The 17,923-nt window shown below is 54.8% G+C and overlaps 3 protein-coding genes across 6 annotated transcripts; 2 read left to right on the top strand and 1 right to left on the bottom strand.

Moving 5' to 3' along the window:
* Positions 1–1,498: 1,498 nt before the first annotated feature.
* On the top strand, positions 1,499–9,899 carry PLTP (phospholipid transfer protein). Of its 2 annotated transcripts, none has more exons than XR_012061772.1 (16): positions 1,499–1,666; positions 2,266–2,376; positions 2,464–2,563; positions 3,233–3,361; positions 3,647–3,802; positions 4,797–4,860; positions 4,958–5,021; positions 5,804–5,895; positions 6,950–7,126; positions 7,209–7,268; positions 7,419–7,583; positions 7,680–7,747; positions 8,818–8,860; positions 8,927–9,006; positions 9,092–9,168; positions 9,562–9,702. XR_012061772.1 is itself a non-coding variant. In XM_006202479.4 (16 exons), exons 2-16 carry the CDS (start codon positions 2,277–2,279, stop codon positions 9,691–9,693), a joined length of 1,491 nt encoding a protein of 496 aa, XP_006202541.1. In that variant the 5' UTR covers positions 1,503–1,666; positions 2,266–2,276; the 3' UTR covers positions 9,694–9,899. The 2 variants fall into 2 exon arrangements, 1 of the variants encoding a protein (XP_006202541.1); XM_006202479.4 differs by having other exon boundaries at positions 1,503–1,666; positions 8,943–9,006; positions 9,562–9,899.
* On the bottom strand, positions 9,816–15,712 carry CTSA (cathepsin A). 2 transcript variants are annotated; one of them, XM_006202478.4, is made up of 15 exons: positions 15,581–15,712; positions 15,192–15,373; positions 14,917–15,028; positions 14,637–14,687; positions 14,460–14,546; positions 14,062–14,217; positions 13,636–13,727; positions 13,216–13,300; positions 12,574–12,665; positions 12,415–12,493; positions 12,192–12,331; positions 11,528–11,603; positions 10,787–10,876; positions 10,508–10,612; positions 9,816–10,269 (listed from the first exon to the last, which is right to left on the bottom strand). In XM_006202478.4, exons 1-15 carry the CDS (start codon positions 15,632–15,634, stop codon positions 10,186–10,188), a joined length of 1,485 nt encoding a protein of 494 aa, XP_006202540.1. In that variant the 5' UTR covers positions 15,635–15,712; the 3' UTR covers positions 9,816–10,185. The 2 variants fall into 2 exon arrangements, with proteins under 2 accessions (XP_006202540.1, XP_015093257.1); XM_015237771.3 differs by having other exon boundaries at positions 15,546–15,612.
* Positions 15,565–17,740, top strand: NEURL2 (neuralized E3 ubiquitin protein ligase 2). Of its 2 annotated transcripts, none has more exons than XM_015237772.3 (2): positions 15,565–16,740; positions 17,485–17,740. In XM_015237772.3, exons 1-2 carry the CDS (start codon positions 15,999–16,001, stop codon positions 17,529–17,531), a joined length of 789 nt encoding a protein of 262 aa, XP_015093258.1. In that variant the 5' UTR covers positions 15,565–15,998; the 3' UTR covers positions 17,532–17,740. The 2 variants fall into 2 exon arrangements, with proteins under 2 accessions (XP_015093258.1, XP_006202546.1); XM_006202484.4 differs by having other exon boundaries at positions 15,567–16,740; positions 17,499–17,740.
* Positions 17,741–17,923: the final 183 nt, after the last annotated feature.

Genomic DNA, 17,923 nt, shown 5'->3' with positions numbered 1-17,923 from the left:
CCAGACTCCAGGAAGAGCAAAGGTTACTAGAGTTCAAAGGCACAGAGGCACTTCCTCCTCTGGATAGCCTTAGCACTTTCTCTGTTCCCCTCCTACACCCTTTCTGCCTTGTTTGCTTGTGATCCGTGCCCCTAATTATAGCTAGCATTTATTTGGCATTAATGGTGTGCCATGTATCATGCCCAGCACATGCGCTGTGCCTATTTCATTCATGCCTCCAATAACCTAATTGTCTCCATTTTAGGATGGGGAAATTGAGGCTTAGGGCGGCTAAAGTAAGGAGTCCAAGGTCATACACCTAAGAATTGATAGCCTAGGATTTGAACCCTGGTCTGTCAGATGCAAAAGTCTAAGCACTTAACTACTGGGCTGTAAACACCCCTTCACATCCTGCCGTGAACAGTCTGTGGGTTCCCCAATAGCAGCCAAGGATGATCTTTCCCTCTAGTTTCCTGCTAAAGAGGGTACATAGTAGTACTGACCTCATAGGTTGTTAAGAAGATTAAATGAATCTAGATCTAGGGTCACCAACCATCATGGTTTGCCTGGGACTGTAGGGGCTCCCAGGAAAGAAAACTTTCAGTTTCAAAATTTGGGAAAGTCCTGGGCAAATCAAGATGAGTTGGTCATCATGCCTGGATGAGTGCTTTGTGCTAAATATGTGTTCAATATTGTTCTTCTTTCCACTTTAATGCGTTTGATAACAAAAGTAGCAAGCACCTACGCTGTGCCGGTCCTAGGAGTTGGGAACACTGGTAGGCAGTACATGGGGGTACTGCGCAGAGACCCTGGCGCCAAAGGTTCACCCCAAATCCACAGTCCCTGAGGAAATGCCAAACCTCCCTCAGGGTGATTCCAGCAATCTGGAATGTCCTCTTGGGCTGGCAGCACTTTCTTGAACCCCAGTGGGAGAGGTCTCTGGGCTCTTAAGGTCTGCAAGTAGTTGACACAGAAACAGTTGGGTAGTTCCCAAAGTGAAACCTGACAAGGAGAGGTCCTGAGATGACTGTGGGTGGAAGGGAAGGGAAAAACGTGCCTTGGGCATCGACTTTGTGAATTGCCCTGGATCTAAGGTAGTTCCTATTATCACAGCACATTTTCCTTGATGAGGTAACTGAGGCTCAGGGACCGAAGTGAAGTGTCTTGCCCAGGATCTTGCAGGAAGAGACGGGTAACTGGACTCTGAACCAAGTTCCCAGCAAATCAGGGATTGTTGGGGTTGGGCCGTCTAACTTCTGCACTTCCCTCCCTCCTGATGGGCTTGGGTCCCCTACTAGTCTTGACAGCAGCTGGGCTTGTCACGGGGCTCTGTACAGCCCTCTCCGCCCTCTCTGCTGCCAGCGTCCCGCCCCATCTCTTCCCAACTCCCGAGGGAGGAGGGGAGAGCGAGAGAGAGAGAGAGAGAGAGAGAGAGAGAGAGAGAGAGAGAGAGAGAGAGAGAGAGAGAGAGAGAGAGAGAGAGAGAGAGAGAGAGAGAGAGAGAGAGAGAGAGAGAGAGAGAGAGAGAGAGAGAGAGAGAGAGAGAGAGAGAGAGGAGGGGGGTCGGGGAGGCCCAGCTTTATAAAGGCGGCAGGAACAGCGCTGCCCCGCCAGACCCCGCCGCCGGGATCCCCTGCGCTGCCTGCCGCCCCCACGTGACCGAGCCGACCACCAGCTCCACGGCAGAGTAAGTTGGGGCGCGTCCCCATCTACCCTCCAGACCCTCGCGCAGCCGCATGTTCTACTGAACCCGGGGTGGGGAAGAGATACCCTGAAAGAGAGCGCTGAGATGGGGGCCACCAGATAGAATCCCGATGACAGAGATTTAGGACCTGGTGGAGCCGGCTGCACCCTCTATTCCCCCTGCGCGGGACCTAGGAGACCGCAAGCCACCCCCCAGGAATGCGCGTGCAGCAGTTCCCATGGTAACGTGCAAGCCGCGCCCTCCCTCCGCCGAAGGAAAGGGGAGGTTGTTGTTGGGGCTGGGGGGTGTTGGGCCCCTGGAGGTCCATACTTGTCACGTGGCGGTTGCACGAGGAAACCGAGGATGTTCCCTCCCTCTCCCTCGTGCCCCAAATCCTCTGGGAGCCAGAGGTCACGTCGCATGGCCTCTCTGAGCCTCGGTTTTCTCATTTGCCCAATAGAGGCAATGTTATTGGTTCCAAGTTCCCCGAACAGCTAACTCAAGGGTAACGATAGGGGCCAGCCCCCTATTCTGCTTGGATATCCGAGGAGGAGTGGGTTTTAGCGGCCCAGATGACTCCCGCGACCCCACTCCACCCCCAGGCCCACTCGCCATGGCCCTCTTCGGGGCCCTCGTCCTAGTGCTGCTGGCAGGCGCTCACGCCGAGCTCCCCGGCTGCAAGATCCGCATCACCTCTAAGGCTCTGGATCTGGGTAAGGCGCGGGGGCGGGCGAGGGCCTGTGTGGGTGGAGTCGCCCCAGCCGTCAGTGCAGGATCTAAGGGTCTCACTGATACTTCAGTGAAGGAGGAGGGGCTGCGCTTTCTGGAGCAAGAGCTGGAGACCATCACCATTCCGGACCTGCGGGGCAGAGAGGGCCACTTCTTCTACAACATCTCTGAGTACGTGGGGGCGGGGCCTGGGAGGGGCGGGGCTTAGGAAATACTACTGAGTCTCGGGAGACTGGATGCCCGTGTGGAACGGGGGCGTGTCCAAATCGACGAGGCAGGATTTAAACAGCATGAAGCCGGAAAAGATAAAGGCCAAGCCTGCCTTCACAGGCGGGACCAAGACAATGGGCGTGGCCTAGAAGATGTGGGTGGGACCAAGAAAAGCAAAGCCAAACCTGTGGAATTGAGGCGTGGCCAAAGAGCAACAGAGAGGCGGGGTCAAGAAACTTGACAATGGATGAGAGTGGGGTTGTCCGGCACCGGGGTGGAGCTAATGCCAGAGGTCAGAGGAACAGGGGATAAAGGCCTGTGGTTTAGGATCCTGGGGACAGGGTCTGGCATTCCCAGGCTCGGGTAGGGAGGGGAGTGCAATGAGACTTCTAAGAGATCGGGTGAAGCTCACTTTTAACACCTGGGTCAGGAGAAGCTAATCTCTGAGCCACCCAAGTCCAACTTGTAGCCACCCAAGTACAGGCTGGGCACATGAGGGGCAATGGAAGAATTCATTCCACACCACCTCAGTTTCCTCAACCTGGACTGGAGGAGAAGGGAATTAATTTACTGTGACTGGTTGGGGTCCCCTTTTCTTGGTCCTGCATCTGACCTTGAGGCCTCCCGCAGCGTGAAGGTCACGGAGCTGCAGCTGACATCCTCAGAGCTCCATTTCCAGCCAGAACAAGAGCTGATGCTACAAATCAACAATGCCTCCTTGGGGCTGCGCTTCCGGAGACAGCTTCTCTACTGGTTCTTGTGAGGACCTGGTACTGCCAGGAGAGGGTGGATTAGGAGGGCTGAGGGTGCTGTGGAGCTGTGAGCAATCCTATAGCCTTTCTGAGCCTCAGTTTCTTCATCTGTACAATAGAGACATTCATACCCACTTCGTAAGAGTTGATGGGATTTGGTAGAATGGTAAATTGTTCAAAAGTGAAGCCTTATTAACAGGGGTCATGATGTAGTGGAGTGAGGAGGGGGGCAGTGACAACTTAATTAAGCTCCCAGCTGGAATGAACATTAACACCCCTACCCCTGCCGCAGCTATGATGGGGGCTACATAAACACCTCCGCCGAGGGCATGTCCATCCACACGGCTCTGCAGCTCTCCCGGGATCCCACTGGCCGGATCAAAGTGTCCAATGTCTCCTGCCAGGCCTCTGTCTCCAGAATGCATGCAGTCTTTGGGGGAACCTTCAAGTAAGCCCCATCCCCAACCCCAGTGCTCCCCACTTGAGCCCCACAGCCCCTTTGCCTAGTGCAATGCAAAATGCACAAGCTTGGGAGTCAGACTAGCTGAGTCCAAATCTCAGCACCACCACTTCCTGGCTGTGTGACCTTGTACAAGTCACTGAAGCTCTAAGATGGGGATGGTAATAGAACCTATTTTATAAGATGTTGGTTGTGAAGAGTGTTTGTGTTAATCTAGGTAAAAATATTTAGAAAAGTACCTTGCATATAATACGCAACTAGCCACTTAAGATAATAATTGTGAGGACTAGTGTTTACGGTGGGCATGCACTGGGTTCTCAGTAATTCGTAGCTCTTACTACAACTAATAAAAATAGTCACATAGTTCTAGGTTTAGGGCTGAGAAGGGGACTTTGTGCTGGTTCTGGAAAAGGGTAGGGGAGAGAAGATGGTGGATTTATTATCTGGTGTTGGTACACTGTCAATTATTTTATTAATTAGCAAACAAAGTGTATGCCAGGCCCTGAGGACTCAGAAAGGAGCTTAAAGCCTGGCTGGAGGGACAAAACATTTGTCATCAGGGCTTTGAGAATGGGACCAGGAAAGTACTCTGGGGAGTTCAAAGAAGAGTAATCTGGCAGGACTGCCTGGAAGAGGAAGCATCAGTGCCCAGACAGGGGGAATACAGGGTAGGAGCATTGAAGGTGGGAGGGAGGGCATGAGTAAGCACATAGAGGTGGGGGTGCTCAGAGTAAGTTTGAGGAACTCTGCTTAGATTAATTTGGTTGGTGTGAGGCAGGGATAGGAAAGGTCTTGAGAATCAGCCTGGAGAAGGGATTTGAGCCCAAGTCATGGAAAACATCTATTAAAGAGGTAGTAATTTAAGTTGAAATGGAGGTATTTAGCCCCAGCCCCAACCATCTCCAGTCACTGTGATTTCTCCCAGACCTGGCTTGGTGTAGGGACAGGGGATGGGCTTACCTGGCCTCTCCTCTCCTCACAGGAAGGTATATGAATTCCTCTCCACATTTATCACCTCAGGAATGCGCTTCCTCCTCAACCAGCAGGTATGGGCCAAGGCAGGTTGGGGGCGAGCTGCTGGGGCCAGCGGGGGTGGGCATGCCCTCTCTTTGGAAGACCTTGACTCTGGCCCCCACCTCCCAGATCTGCCCCGTGCTCTACCACGCAGGGACAGTGCTTCTCAACTCCCTTCTGGACACGGTGCCTGGTGAGTTGGCACTGCTGCGGGGCTGGGAGGTCTGGGCCCTGTCCCTGGAGCTGGAGTAGGGGTGGGGAGGAGGCTGGGTGAGCGCTGTCATGTAGCACCAGAGTTGGCCCCTTCCAAGCCCTGCCATGCAACAGCCCTGGGTTCAAATGTGGCCTCTGCCACCAATTTCCTGTATGTCTGAAAGTAAGTACTCCTCTTACTTCCTTGGTTTCCTTGCTTGGCTGATGCCACTTCCGCTGGGGTTGCTCTGAGTGTTAACTGAGGGCATGGTTGTCAAGATCCTTAATATGTGATTGCTGTTGGGGCCTCATTTGGGTTCATCACCTGGCACTTAATAGGTGCTCGATTAAGGTGAATTCTCTTGTCTGTGTTCATCACCTAGTACTCAATAGGTAATTAATGTGAGTTCCCTTTTCTTAAGCTGTGAGCTAGATCATCACTCCACATACATAGGGCACAGGATGGGAAAGAGAAGGCAGGGGAAACCAATGAGAGAAGGGAATCCCTTGCCATCTTGTTTAGTGACTTGATGAGATCTCTGTAGCAGTAGTAGTAGTAACAACAATGACAACAACAACAACAACAATAATAGCTAACATTGTTGAGCACTTACGGCACACGAGGCACTAAGTGCTTTCCACAGAAAACCACTTTGATCATCAACAACCCTGTGAAGGGAGTATTATAATCACCATTTTATGTACAAGCAACTGAGGCCCAGAGAGCTTAAGCACCTTGCCCAGCATCACACAGCTTTGAGTGACTCGAGCCCCTCCCTGCAGTGCGCAGAGCTGTGGACGAGCTGGTCGGCATTGACTACTCCCTCCTGAAGGACCCTGTGGCCTCCACCAGCAACCTGGACATGGACTTCCGGGTGAGCTGCCCAGCTGGTGTGTGTAACCAGAACCCCTTTCTCCCCGAGGCTGCTGGTTTTAGTCCCCTAAAGCAAAGCTCTGATGCGGCCGATCCATTGCTGGGGATGCTGTGGCTCCCCGTTGCCTACAAGATTAGGCTCAACACCTGGGTGTGGTATTTGAGCCTTAGTTAAATCTTGTCTGGCCCTGAATCTCTAACTTCATCCTGTTTCTCTGCAGCTACTCTTTTCCAAACATGCCCTTCGCTTCCTACCTCAGGGCCTTTGCTCATGCACTGTCTTCCCCTATCTCCCCTGAAGGAATTAAATATTCAGCTCTATGCACATAATCTTATTTCATCTTTTCACAACCCCGTAAGTCTGGTACTGACGTTATGCTCATTTTAGGGATGTGGAGACTTGCTCGGGGAGGTGATGTCACTTGTCCAAGGCTGCACAGCTAGTTATGTGGCCATTACCATTGCTCCTCCCAGTGGACTGGAGCAGTTTCAGAGCACAGACTCTGGAGCTAGAATACCTGAAGGTCAGCTCTGCCACTCTCTAGCTGTGTGATCTTAAGCCAGTGGCTTAACCTCTCTGTGCCTGTTCCCTAATATGTAAATAGAAATAATACAGTAAGAAGACATACCACCTGGAGAATTGCGGATTAAAGGAGTTTGTCTAGGTAAGGGGCACGGAAGAATTGCTATGTATACGTAACCACCAGCTGTGATCATTGCTGCCATCTAGCTTTCAAGGCCCACTCAAATGCCACCTCCTCCTTGAATCCTTTCCTGAATCTCCTTTCTCCAGTTTGATGGAATTGCTCCTTTCTATGCTTTTTAAGAAAATACCTGGTTGGGGATGGGGTAATATAGCTCAATAGCTCAGTGGCAGAGCACATACTTAACCTGCATAGGGTCCTAGGTTCAATCCCTAGTACCTCCATTAACAGCAAAAAGTACTTGTTGAGTCCCCCAAGGACAGCAGCTGGGTCCAATCTGACGCAGGACCTGGAGACGTCTGGGTGCTGGGCCAGTCTGCCTTGCCCCTGACCCTGATCCCCCAACCCCAGGGGGCCTTCTTTCCCCTGGCCGAGGGAAACTGGAGCCTGCCCAACCAGGCGGTGGAGCCCCAGCTGCAGGAGGAAGAGCGGATGGTGTATGTGGCCTTCTCTGAGTTCTTCTTCGACTCTGCCATGGAGAGCTACTTCCGAGCAGGGGCCCTGCAGCTGTTGCTGGTGGGGGACAAGGTATGCCAGGGTCTGTTTGTAGGATGGGAAAGAGGAGGGCCTGGGATGGAGCTCCTGCCTTACCCTCAATTCCCCTGTCCAGGTGCCCCACGATCTGGACATGCTGCTGAGGGCCACCTACTTTGGGAGCATCGTCCTACTGGTGAGTGTTGGCGGGAGGTAGGAACGTGGCCAGTCTTCCTATTTGTGTCTCTGGGCTCCCGAGGGTAGAGTCTGAGTCACCCCCTCCTCCCCGGGGACTCACCAGGGAACAGACCTGGGACTTAACCCTCCCTCCCTGCTCTGTCCCCAGAGCCCCGCAGTGATCGACTCTCCGCTGAAGCTAGAGCTGCGAGTCACAGCGCCACCTCGCTGCACCATCAAGCCCTCTGGCACCACCATCTCCGTCACTGCCAGTGTCACCATCGCCTTGGTCCCACCCAACCAGCCTGAGGTCCAGCTGTCCAGCATGACCATGGTGCGGGCACCAGAGTGGGGACTGCGGAGGGTTGGGGAGAGGTGGGCTGCAGACCCTTTGGGTCAGTAACACCGCCCTCCCCACTTGCCTACACAGGATGCCCGTCTCAGCGCCAAGATGGCACTCCGGGGGAAGGCGCTGCGCACACAGCTGGACCTGCGCAGGTGGGCAGGTGTCTGAAGGTCTAGGGCCAGCCTGTAACCTCTCTGAGCCTCAGTGTCTTCAGCATAATCACAGCTGCCCAACAATCCTGGGGAGCTAAAATTCAGTCCTACCTATAAGCCACTGGAGAGCTGGGGTCTTTGTTAAGGCATAAAAAGTGCTTCATCATAGTGTAACTTTTCTGCATTCTCTCCACCCAGAGGCAGGCAGAGCAAAGATGAGACATGTCCGTAGTCACAGCAAAGCACATGAGAACAGATTTTGGTACAGCTCAGCTTTGTGATCTTAAGACAACTCATTTTACCTTTCTAAGCTTCATTGTCTTCACGTTCTAAATATAGCATCTATAGTAGTTTCTCAGGCTGCGCTGTCCAGTGTGGCAGACTCGTGTGGCTACTTACCTGTCACTAATTATAATTCGGTAGTTCCTCAGGTGCACATTTCTGTGACCACATGGAGCTAGTGGCTATTGTGTGGGCGGTGCAGATACAGAATGTTTTACAGAAAGTTCTATTGGACAGCGTTGTTCTGGGGTTAAATGACATAATGCAGGGTTGTGGTTAAGAGCCTAGATTCGAGAGACAGGTTCTGCAATTTATGAGCTATGTGACCTCATGCAAATTACTTAGTCTCTCTGGGCCTCATATGCCTCATCTATAAAGTGCAAATCCTAAAAGTGCCTACTTAGGGTTGTTATGAGGCTTAAATCAGGTGGCCTTTTAAAATATTTTAATATTTAACCTTTTGTTTTTTTTAACATGCATAGTATCTGGCAGGGAGTAAGCACTAAGTTTTGCTAAAGAAAAACAAACAACACTGGTAAAGCTGCCAGCAGAAGACTGGCATATACGAAGTGGGCCACGAATAAAAGTAGGCGACTTGGAGAAAAGGGGGCCCAAAGAGGGAGAAATGACTCACCCAAGGTTACACACCTGGCAAGTGGTAGAACGCCCTGGAAAGGTGGGTGGGAGGAGCATGTGGGACTGAAACTCTGGAGGGGAGGCCTGGGTGGCCTGGGGAAAGGGGCGCTTGCAGGGCTCCTGCCCACTGGACCCTTCCTTCTCTCCCATAGGTTCCGAATCTACTCGAATCAGTCTGCGCTGGAGTCGCTGGCAGTGAGTTGAGAATGGGGGGTGGGCAGCTGAGGCAGGCCCACCCACTACTTGCTGCCCTGACTTCAGACCTCCTCCCTCCCAGCTGATCCCGCTGCAGGCCCCTCTGAAGACCATGCTGCAGATTGGGGTGATGCCCATGCTCAATGGTAGGGGTGGGGGATGTGAAGAGGGAGGGGGAAAGCACAGGGGAGCTGGGTGGGTCCAGACTGAGCCGGCTGTTCCCACCCACAGAGCGGACCAGGCGTGGGGTGGAGATTCCACTCCCTGAGGGTATCAACTTTGTGCGTGAGATGGTGACGAGCCACGCGGTGAGTAGTGGCGTGATGGGGAAGGAGGGCAGAGCCTGCCCCTCCTCTACAGCTCTCTAGTTGTCCCTTCTCATTTTAATCTTAATCAGACTCCTCCAGCCCCTTTGCACAGGCTGTGTCCTCACCTTGGACCACTCTTCCCTGACTCCACCCCCAATGTCTACTAATCTTTCCGGTTTTAGCTAAGAGCTCACCTCCTCCAGGAAGCCCTCCTTGAGCTCCACAGGCTGTGCTCCTGCAACCTCTATTTCAGCACCCTTCACAGGGATTTCTAAGAACTGTTTTGCTGTTCTGTCTCTCCCACTTGATTGAGGCCTAGGACTCAGTCTCTATCTCTAAACTCTGGTCTCAGTAATGGAATGAACAGCCTCCCTTCTCTGCCCTCCTGCACAGGGCTTCCTCACCATCGGGGCCGATCTCCACTTTGCCAAAGGGCTGCGAGAGGTGATTAAGAAGAACCAGCTTACTTACACCAGGGACCCCCAGGCATCCAGTGCCCCATCCCCCTCCACGGCAGCTGTCTGAGCCCTCATCCACCACCCTGGCAAGCTGCATTCAGGACTCCAGTGCCTCTCATCCCCTCCCTCACCCCCTCACAGCCTTTAGTGTCCTCTCTAACCCCCACTGAGTGCCACAGAGAAGACGGGTTTTAAGCCTTACCCAATTTAATTCCATAATCACAGCCAGTTCATCAATTACAGTCCGTCCACTCTCCCAGTGGGCTATCCTAAGCTCTCTTGTGTTCCTAGAATGCGGATCAGTGCGCTGAGAGCAATCTTAAAGCAAGGAAGAGGCCAGGCCCCACCCCAGCCAGGAATAAAGTGCAAATATCCCCCCAGACCATCTATGTGAGGCCCTGCGGCCAGGTCTGGGATGCACAGGGCAATGGAGGTGGGGTGGGAGCAGTTCTGGAAGCCGAGACCTGCCCCACAGGGGCATTCTGCATAGAGAAGACCCCCTAGCAGGAGAGGATGGGGAAGTCTGGACCCGACAGTGAGGCGCTGGGCCCCGTAGTCATCAGTACGGCTGCTTATTCAGGAAGCGGGAGAACATGGTGAGGGCAGCCTGGGGCTTGTCGGTGGGGACCATGTGTCCGGCGCCCTGAAGAGCAAAGCTTTGTGAGGTTCCGTCCCTGTACAACCCCCGCCCCTGGGCGCTTCCTTCATCCTAAAGGTCACTCTAGCCAGTGACCTTCCTTCTCCCCAGTCCTTCCATTTTCCCCATCCCTCCAGAAAACTCGCCCTTCCAGGGTCCAGATGGTAACCCAACATCAAAGGAGGCCGGAAGGAAAGGACAGGTGGGTCCTGCCCCACCAGTCCTCACCAGGCCCAGGCCCTACCTTGATGGTGAGAAAGGCGATGTGGGAGAATTCCTTCACGAAGCCAGCGATCTGCTCCCCGCTGTCCCCGTAGTTCACTAACCAGGGCCGGCGCTGTACCTCCATCTGCCCCACCAGGAAAGGTTAACAGCCTGCAACCGCCCCCTCATTTCTGCTCACAACCACTAGCAAGACCTCCAGGGGCACGGAACTCCTCTAGGTTCGCCCTCTATCCACCAGAATCAAGCTGCCCTACCCCCCTGCACCCACCCTACCCTGGGGCCAGGACCCCCACCATACCTTCTGGTTGAGGGAATCCACAAACCACTCATCCCCCATGAAATTGCAGGCCATGTCCACATCTCCATTGTAGAGCAGGATCCGGTATTTCTGGAGCAGACCAGGGGGAAAAACACAGTGTGGAACAAACCCATACCCCAGCCCTTCCCTGGTTCAAGCCTGACCCCTCAGGGAATTCAAGGGGTCCAGCTACATAGCACACACCAGCAAATTCTTGTGTTTTCTGACCACTTCCTACATGTCTAGTGCCCTGCTAAACACTTAACCTATGAAAGTAGTAGATACCATTACTAACCCCATTTTACAGATGGAGAAATCAAATCTCAAGATATGTGAAAACCTTGCCCAGGGTCACATGGCTAGTAAAGGGACCTGAACCCAGGCCATCTGACCCCAGAGCCCAGGCTCTAACTGTTGTACAGAACCTGGTCCTAGCCTAGCTCTGCCAGTGTCTCCCTTGGACAGGGCCCTCTTCTACCCTAGACATCCGTTTGCCCATTTGTAACACAATCTGACTAGCTCTTCTCACCCTCAAGGCTCCTCCAACAGAGCGGCATAAGGCAGGGAGAAAGCCAGGTTCAAATCCTGACCTGGCCAACCACAGGACCCCAGGCACAGGACTTCAGTTCTTGGAGTTTCAGCTTCCCCTGTCCTGAGTGGCACCCTAAAGGTGCCCCTGCCTTGCCAGGCTGCTCAAGTGCCGAGGCTGCTAGTGGACCCCGCTGTGCTGCCCCCACTCACCTGGGAGGTGAACAGCTTGAGGTACTGGGAGGACATGGTTTTGTAGAGACGGCGGTATTGAATATTTACCAGGAAGCTGCAGGTGCATGTGGGCAGGAAGACCCGGTCCAGGTTAGGGAAGAAAGAGAAACAATTGATCAATGCTCCTTCCCTTTCCCCTCCTATTCCCAAGCTCCAGCCTAAGAGGCCGACAGCTGGGATACAGTCCCTTCTTGGGCGTGTAACCTCTCTGGGACCGGGGGGCTGGAATTCAGAGGTCCCCAACCCACCCCCATTTAGAACTAAGAATGGTTTGTTACAATGACTGGGATGCAAATGGCATCAGTGTGTAGGAGCTTGTGGTGACCAATCAGAATGGACCTGAGTGGCCCCAGCTGTGTCAGGCGTCACCCTCTTACTTGCAGGGGTAGGGAGTGGGAGAGTCTCTCTTTACTAAACACTGTGGAAGTCGTTGATATTTTAACAACTAGTGTGGCCATTTAAGAATGAAGTGGCTGATTATCAATTAACGTAGGGGGTCAGGGATCTTAACATCCTATTGAACAATTCACTGTCATGCCCTGAACGCCTGGCACGCCCCCATTGGGAAGCCCTAGCCAAAGGACCCCTGGGAACCTTGCTGATGCCCACTAGCCCCAGGCCAGGAGTGGCCACAGAAACCCACTTGCACATGTCCCATCGGGGCAGCTGCTCAGGGATGTGGAGGGCCTTCCGCACATAAGGATCGTTGAGGTAGGTGGAGGCAGCTGTGGTGTTGGTGCAGGGAGGGTCCAATCGCACCGTCCTCTCGGAACGCAGGAGTGTCTGGGGAGCACAGACAGAAGGTCAGGATCTTTACGTCCCTACCCTGTCCCTCCCCACCCTGCTGGGAGGAAGGCCTTGAACACCTGATGCCACATCTGCTTGAGTGGCAGGAGGGTAAAGATGTTGCCCAGATCCTGGACCACGACAGTGTCCTTCTCGTACCTGTAAATGAAGTGGAAGATGGGAGCCTGAGCCTCCAGATGGGGCTGGGGTTGGCCCCAGGGGCTCCCAGCAGGGCCTACCTTAGGTGGCTGGGCACCCCCCCAGCACATGGGGCGTAGAGGTTGTAGATGTTGAGGCCGGAGCTGGCCACGATGTGGGACACTTCCTGAAGCTGTAATGACACACCAAGCCACCATGCTTTACAGAAGCCTGGCCTCCCCACGACCTCACCAGCGTGCCCCAAGATTCACTGCTCTCCTACTTGGCCTTGTCATTACCCTTCCCCGACTCTTCACAGGTAGGGAAACTGAGGCTCGGTGGAAGGCATCTGCTAGGCCTGGTCCAACTCCCGGCGCCTCTACTCCCTTTCACTGAGACTGCAGGCAAGTGACATCAACATTCTTGGTCTCAGTTTCCTTATCTGGAGAATGTGGACCATATGATCTCCCCTGAAGGAGAATCCTGATGAAGAAACAATCTACACTGCCATAATTCAGCCCAGTCCTGGCACATCCCAAACGTCTGCTAAGTGAGACGTCCTTTCTCCTCAAAGGGGTCACAAGATTTGCCCAGGAAGTGGTGGTGGGAACACAGCCATATTCATGTGTCCCAGAGAACGCCCGACTGCTGAAGGGTGCAGGATAGGAAACAACAGGGGATGGGGAACAGGGAGTCCCCAGGGAGGGTGTGTGGGCCCGTTCTCGATGGGGGCAGAACCTCACATTGGTCACGCATTCTGGGTCTTTGTTGTCATAGAAGTTACACTTGTTTTGAGAGCAGCAGTGGGTCTGGAGGGAAGACCAGAGCCTGTAGGAGATGAGTGAAAATTCCTGAGACCCATCTACTCCACCTCCCAGCAGGGCCTGATCTCAGAGGACCTGATCCCAGGGGACAGAGACATACCCCAGGGCATGGTAGGTAGGTCCCTAACCCGGCTGCCTTGGGGCCATACTGCAATCCTCCTTAGTCCCTTTAAATTATATTTATTTGGCCATTCAGCCCCAAACCCTTCTGGCAACCCCAGCCCCAACCTTCAGCTCATAAGCCGGGGTAGAGCGTGGGATATCATGTGCCTGGAGGACAGATTTGAGGTCCCATGACCTGCCCCACCCCGGAGATTGCCCAGCTGTCCCCTCCCATACCTGTTTCCCAGAAGGCCATGGTAGTAGGCGAAATAGACCAGGGAGTTGTCATTCTGCTCATAGGAGGAGAGTCCATTTCCTACAGCCAGGCCCTGTGAAACACTCAGGACGTTCAGCTCAGCTGGATGGTGAGGAGGAAGAGCCTCCCTTGACCTCCACCCAGAGCTTCAGCAATCTGGAAGCTGAAAGGCAGGCTGGTTTGTGGGAGTGGTTGGGTGGGGGAGGCCACTCAACATAGAAAAAAAACCAGCTGGCAGCCTGACAGGAGAGCTTCCGGTCGTGGGAGGCACACAAGCAGAGGCCAGCTAGTGGCAGGGATGTCATGAAGGAAGACTGGGTAGGATGGGGGAGTTGACCTGTTTGACCTTGCTAACTGCAAGGCTCTGACCTAAGTTGCCTCCCCTCCCTCCTGCAGCCTCACTGCACCTGAAGGTTCATGCTGGGGTCCTGCATGACCAACACAGCCAGGGTGGGGATGTAGATGCCAGCATAGCTTTCTCCTGTCAGGAAAAGCTCATTGTCCTTGTACTCCGGGAAGAGGCGGAAGAAATCTTTAAGGGCTTCAAAATTGCTCTCGGCGACCTGGGGATGGCGGGATGGAGGGAATCAGGAAGCGTTGGTGTTGGTGTCATCATCTTGGAGATTCTTTCTAATTCAGATAATGACACCAACCCACCCTGTTTGTGCAAGAGCTGTTATTTGTCTGAGAGCACACTACAGTAGCATGCAACAGAGCCAAAAATGGACTCCAAGACTATGCTCTTTCTCTCCCTGCACCATGCCAGCCAGGGAGGCTAGGGCATGTGGGCAGGCACCAGACTCACCGCCGTGTCATTAGTTGCATAAGACTTGTCATCAGAGTAGGAGAAACCGACCCCAGCTGGGGACTCAAGGTATAACACATTGGCGATCTAGAGGGGAAGTGAAAACAGGCTGAAGAGGGCACCCCAGCCCATCCAAGTGCCCAGACACCCCCATAAGACCCACAGTGGCAGTGATACCAGGTTCCAAGAATAGGGGTTGTACTCCAGGGTGGTACCATCTGGCTGGACCTGCAGAGGAAAGAGATGGCTAAGTCCCAAGGGCCAGGTGGGTGGAGGGAAAAGGCCACCATGCTGGGTACTTAACAGTCGGGCAAAACCCCTGAAATGCATTGATAGTCGAGCCAATGGTCCAGGTCACAAAGTCCTTTTCTCCCTCTTCCCTGGCCCTTCCTTCAGGAACTGTCCCGTTCTTCCCCCTTACCAGGGGTTACGGAGGAGACAGCGGCTTTCCACTCACCAGGAAGGGGCCGTGCTCCGTGAGGAGGCCGTCTAGGGAGCTACAGCCTGGCCCTCCATTGAGCCAAAGAACCACAGGGCTGCTCTTGGGATCCTTCTGGGACTCCACAAACCTGGGAGGGGAGTCAGGCTAGGGTGGGTGCAGGTGGAGGGGCTCCTTCCAGCCCTCCCTGCTCCCAGGCTCCCTCAGGGGTCTTAAGAACCACCCCCATTTTCTCCCTAAGTGCACATCATAGTGCCCCTCCAAATCGCGCCCTGGGAGGCAGGGCTGCAGACCAGTAGTGGAGGTGCTTGGAGCCGGAGCCTCTGAGGTAGCCGGAGAACTGGCGGAAAGACGGCTGCTTGGCCAGGCCGGGCAGGCAATCGATCTCGTCCTCTTTGGGGGCTGTCTCGCTTCGGAGCGCCCAGGAGAGCAGCAGCAGCAGGAGGAACGGCAGAGACAGCACGGTTCGGAACATCTGCGGCAGGAAACGGGTGCCGGCTGTTTACCGGCTCCGTGGCTGCGCAGCCGCCCCTGGGGAGGAGGAGCTGGCGGCGCAGCCGCGGGGGAAGCCCAGGCCTAACCCCAGCTCCCACCCGCTTAGCCTTCAACGCCGCGCACCGCCTAAGGGCCCCAGAATCCCTTCCAACCTCCGGGATCTCTTCCAGCCTCCGGATTCCCTCACCTCTGCTGCCCTGCGTCCTTGCTCTCCAGGAGGTGCTCTGCGAATGGAAGTCATGTGTATTCCGAATCACGTGTGATACGGCGTCACGTGACAGTCTTCCTCCCGCCCTTCTGTGGTCTCTGCGGACCCGGCGCAAGGAGGGGGCGGTGGCGGCGGCAGTTCAAGCCGGTGAAGGTCCGCGGGCCTCACAGGTCGTATCCCGCGCGCCGGCGATCACATGACCCAGGTGTGGACGGCCAGGATCCCCCAGACTCCCGGGCGCCCTGTTCTAGGCTGGATGGCTGAACCAGCGGCGCTAGGACCCCCAGGCTGAGACTCGGGGAAGGGAGTCAGGGGGGCAATACCTTACATGGTTACCCTGTGAGCCCGCTGCCCAAAATAGCCCCCGGCGCTGGCTGGTCTGCCTCATGGCCGGGAGATGGCTGCTGTCTCCGACCCTGTGGAACTGGGTGCGCCCTGGGGACCCGTGCGCTCCGAGCCCCCTCCCACCCGCTTCCACCCAGTGCACGGCGCCAACATCCGCGTGGACCCCTCGGGGACGCGGGCCACTCGCGTGGAGAGCTTCGCCCACGGCGTGTGCTTCAGTCGCGAGCCGCTGGCCCCCGGCCAGGTATTCCTGGTGGAGATCGAGGAGAAAGAGCTGGGCTGGTGCGGGCACCTGCGTCTCGGCCTGACGGCTCTGGACCCCGCCAGTCTGACCATCGTGCCCGAGTTTTCGCTGCCCGACTTGGTCAGCCTCGGCCACACCTGGGTCTTCGCCATCACGCGTCATCACAACCGTGTGCCCAGGGAAGGCCGCCCGGAGGCGGAGGCAGCGGCCCCCAGCCGACCTCCAACCCTTCTGATGGAACCGTATTTGTGCATTGAGCAGTTTCGCATTCCCCGCGACCGCCTGGTGGGCCGCAGCCGGCCCGGGCTGTACAGCCACCTCTTGGACCAGCTCTATGAACTGAACGTGCTGCCTCCGACCGCGCGCCGTAGCCGTCTGGGCGTTCTCTTCTGCCCGCGTCCAGACGGCACGGCTGACATGCACATTGTCATCAACGGCGAGGACATGGGCCCCAGCGCCCGGGGGCTACCAGCCACCCAGCCCCTCTACGCAGTGGTGGACGTCTTTGCCTCCACCAAGAGCGTGCGCCTGGTCCAGCTCGAGTACGGTTGTAGGTATCCCACCCCCTGGGCAGCGACCCCTTCTGGCCCAGCCACTGGACAGGAACCTGCTAGAACTCTCAAGGCCTTGGTCTGTCCAGCATTACTTTAGAAGTTGGGGAATCTGACTTCAGGTTCTGCCTCTACTTGTGATCTTGGACAAGTCACTCCCTGGCTCTGGACCTCAATTTACCCATCTTGGCTGTGATTGATTAGGATGCCCTCTAACTTCTCTTCTGGCTTTGCCAATATTCTCTTTATTAACCTAGGGCATGGATTCTAAACCGATTTTAAATTTTGGTCCTCTTTGAGAATTATGTGCTCTTTTATTAGACAAATGCTCATAGATTTGGGCATACCAGCTGGAAGGCATCGCTGACCCCAGATGGGAGCTTCTTAATCCTGAGGTCGGGTTCATGATAGCCCTATTAAGCCCTTTATTTATACCTATGATCACATTTTATGAATTCAGTGAACTGGAATCCACTCTGTGTCAGGTCTGTGCTGGAAGTTGGGGTCGCACAGGAGCTGCTAAGCGAGCATGCGGGCTGCTCTCATAGAAACAGGGCTGCGGCATTGTGAACGTGTTGCAAAAGAGGTGCTTATCTCAATTACATGAACAGCCCTGTGCCAGGCTGAGCCTGGAGGCCAGAAGGGACTTGCCCAAGTTAACAACAAAAGGGAGGGGATCAAGACCTATATCTTCGGGGCCTCAGCCTCAGCCCCCACCCTCCTGTTCATTTTGCCTTTGACAGCTTTCTTTTCACAGTGCCGTCCCTGCAGACTCTGTGCCGCCTGGTGATCCAGAGGAGCGTGGTGCACCGGTTGGCCATTGATGGGCTCCACCTGCCCAAAGGACTTAAGGATTTCTGCAAGTATGAGTGAAGGCCAGCAGCCACCCTGAAACAGGGCCATGAGAGTGCTTCCTGGCCCTAGCACTGTGGCTGGTCTGAAACTGGCCATACTGCTACCAGCCAGGATGGAAATAAACACAGCCGATGCTGACACTGATTCTTGCAGGGTCTCCTTGCCCTTGAAGCCTGTGAGAGGCACTTCTTTTACAATACTGGGGGTCAGAAGGTCAGAGCGACAGGTCAGAGCGACAGAGAGCATTTTGACATCACTTAGACCAGGGGTTCCTAGCCTTGCTACTCATTATCTGGGATACTTAGAGTGCTGATGCCCCGGATCCCA

This window comes from Vicugna pacos, chromosome 19, assembly GCF_048564905.1.
Source record: "Vicugna pacos chromosome 19, VicPac4, whole genome shotgun sequence".
NCBI classification, from domain to species: domain Eukaryota; kingdom Metazoa; phylum Chordata; class Mammalia; order Artiodactyla; family Camelidae; genus Vicugna; species Vicugna pacos.
Note: the sequence above shows the minus strand (reverse complement) of the source record. Positions and strands in the feature narration are given on the sequence as shown.

What these genes read in the sequence shown, in the direction of transcription:
- PLTP (XM_006202479.4), top strand. Translation starts at nt 2,277, where the DNA reads ATGGCCCTCTTCGGGGCCCTCGTCCTAGTGCTGCTGGCAGGCGCTCAC. An exon ending in ACACAGCTGGACCTGCGCAG is followed by an intron (nt 7,748 to 8,817) that starts GTGGGCAGGTGT and finishes TCTCTCCCATAG; the next exon opens with GTTCCGAATCTACTCGAATC. An exon ending in AGATGGTGACGAGCCACGCG is followed by an intron (nt 9,169 to 9,561) that starts GTGAGTAGTGGC and finishes CCTCCTGCACAG; the next exon opens with GGCTTCCTCACCATCGGGGC.
- CTSA (XM_006202478.4), bottom strand. Translation starts at nt 15,634, where the DNA reads ATGACTTCCATTCGCAGAGCACCTCCTGGAGAGCAAGGACGCAGGGCA. An exon ending in ACCCCAGCATGAACCTTCAG is followed by an intron (nt 13,728 to 14,061) that starts GTGCAGTGAGGC and finishes AGTGTTTCACAG; the next exon opens with GGCCTGGCTGTAGGAAATGG. An exon ending in TCAAGCTGTTCACCTCCCAG is followed by an intron (nt 10,877 to 11,527) that starts GTGAGTGGGGGC and finishes GGTCTGCTCCAG; the next exon opens with AAATACCGGATCCTGCTCTA.
- NEURL2 (XM_006202484.4), top strand. Translation starts at nt 15,999, where the DNA reads ATGGCTGCTGTCTCCGACCCTGTGGAACTGGGTGCGCCCTGGGGACCC. An exon ending in GGTCCAGCTCGAGTACGGTT is followed by an intron (nt 16,741 to 17,498) that starts GTAGGTATCCCA and finishes TTCTTTTCACAG; the next exon opens with TGCCGTCCCTGCAGACTCTG.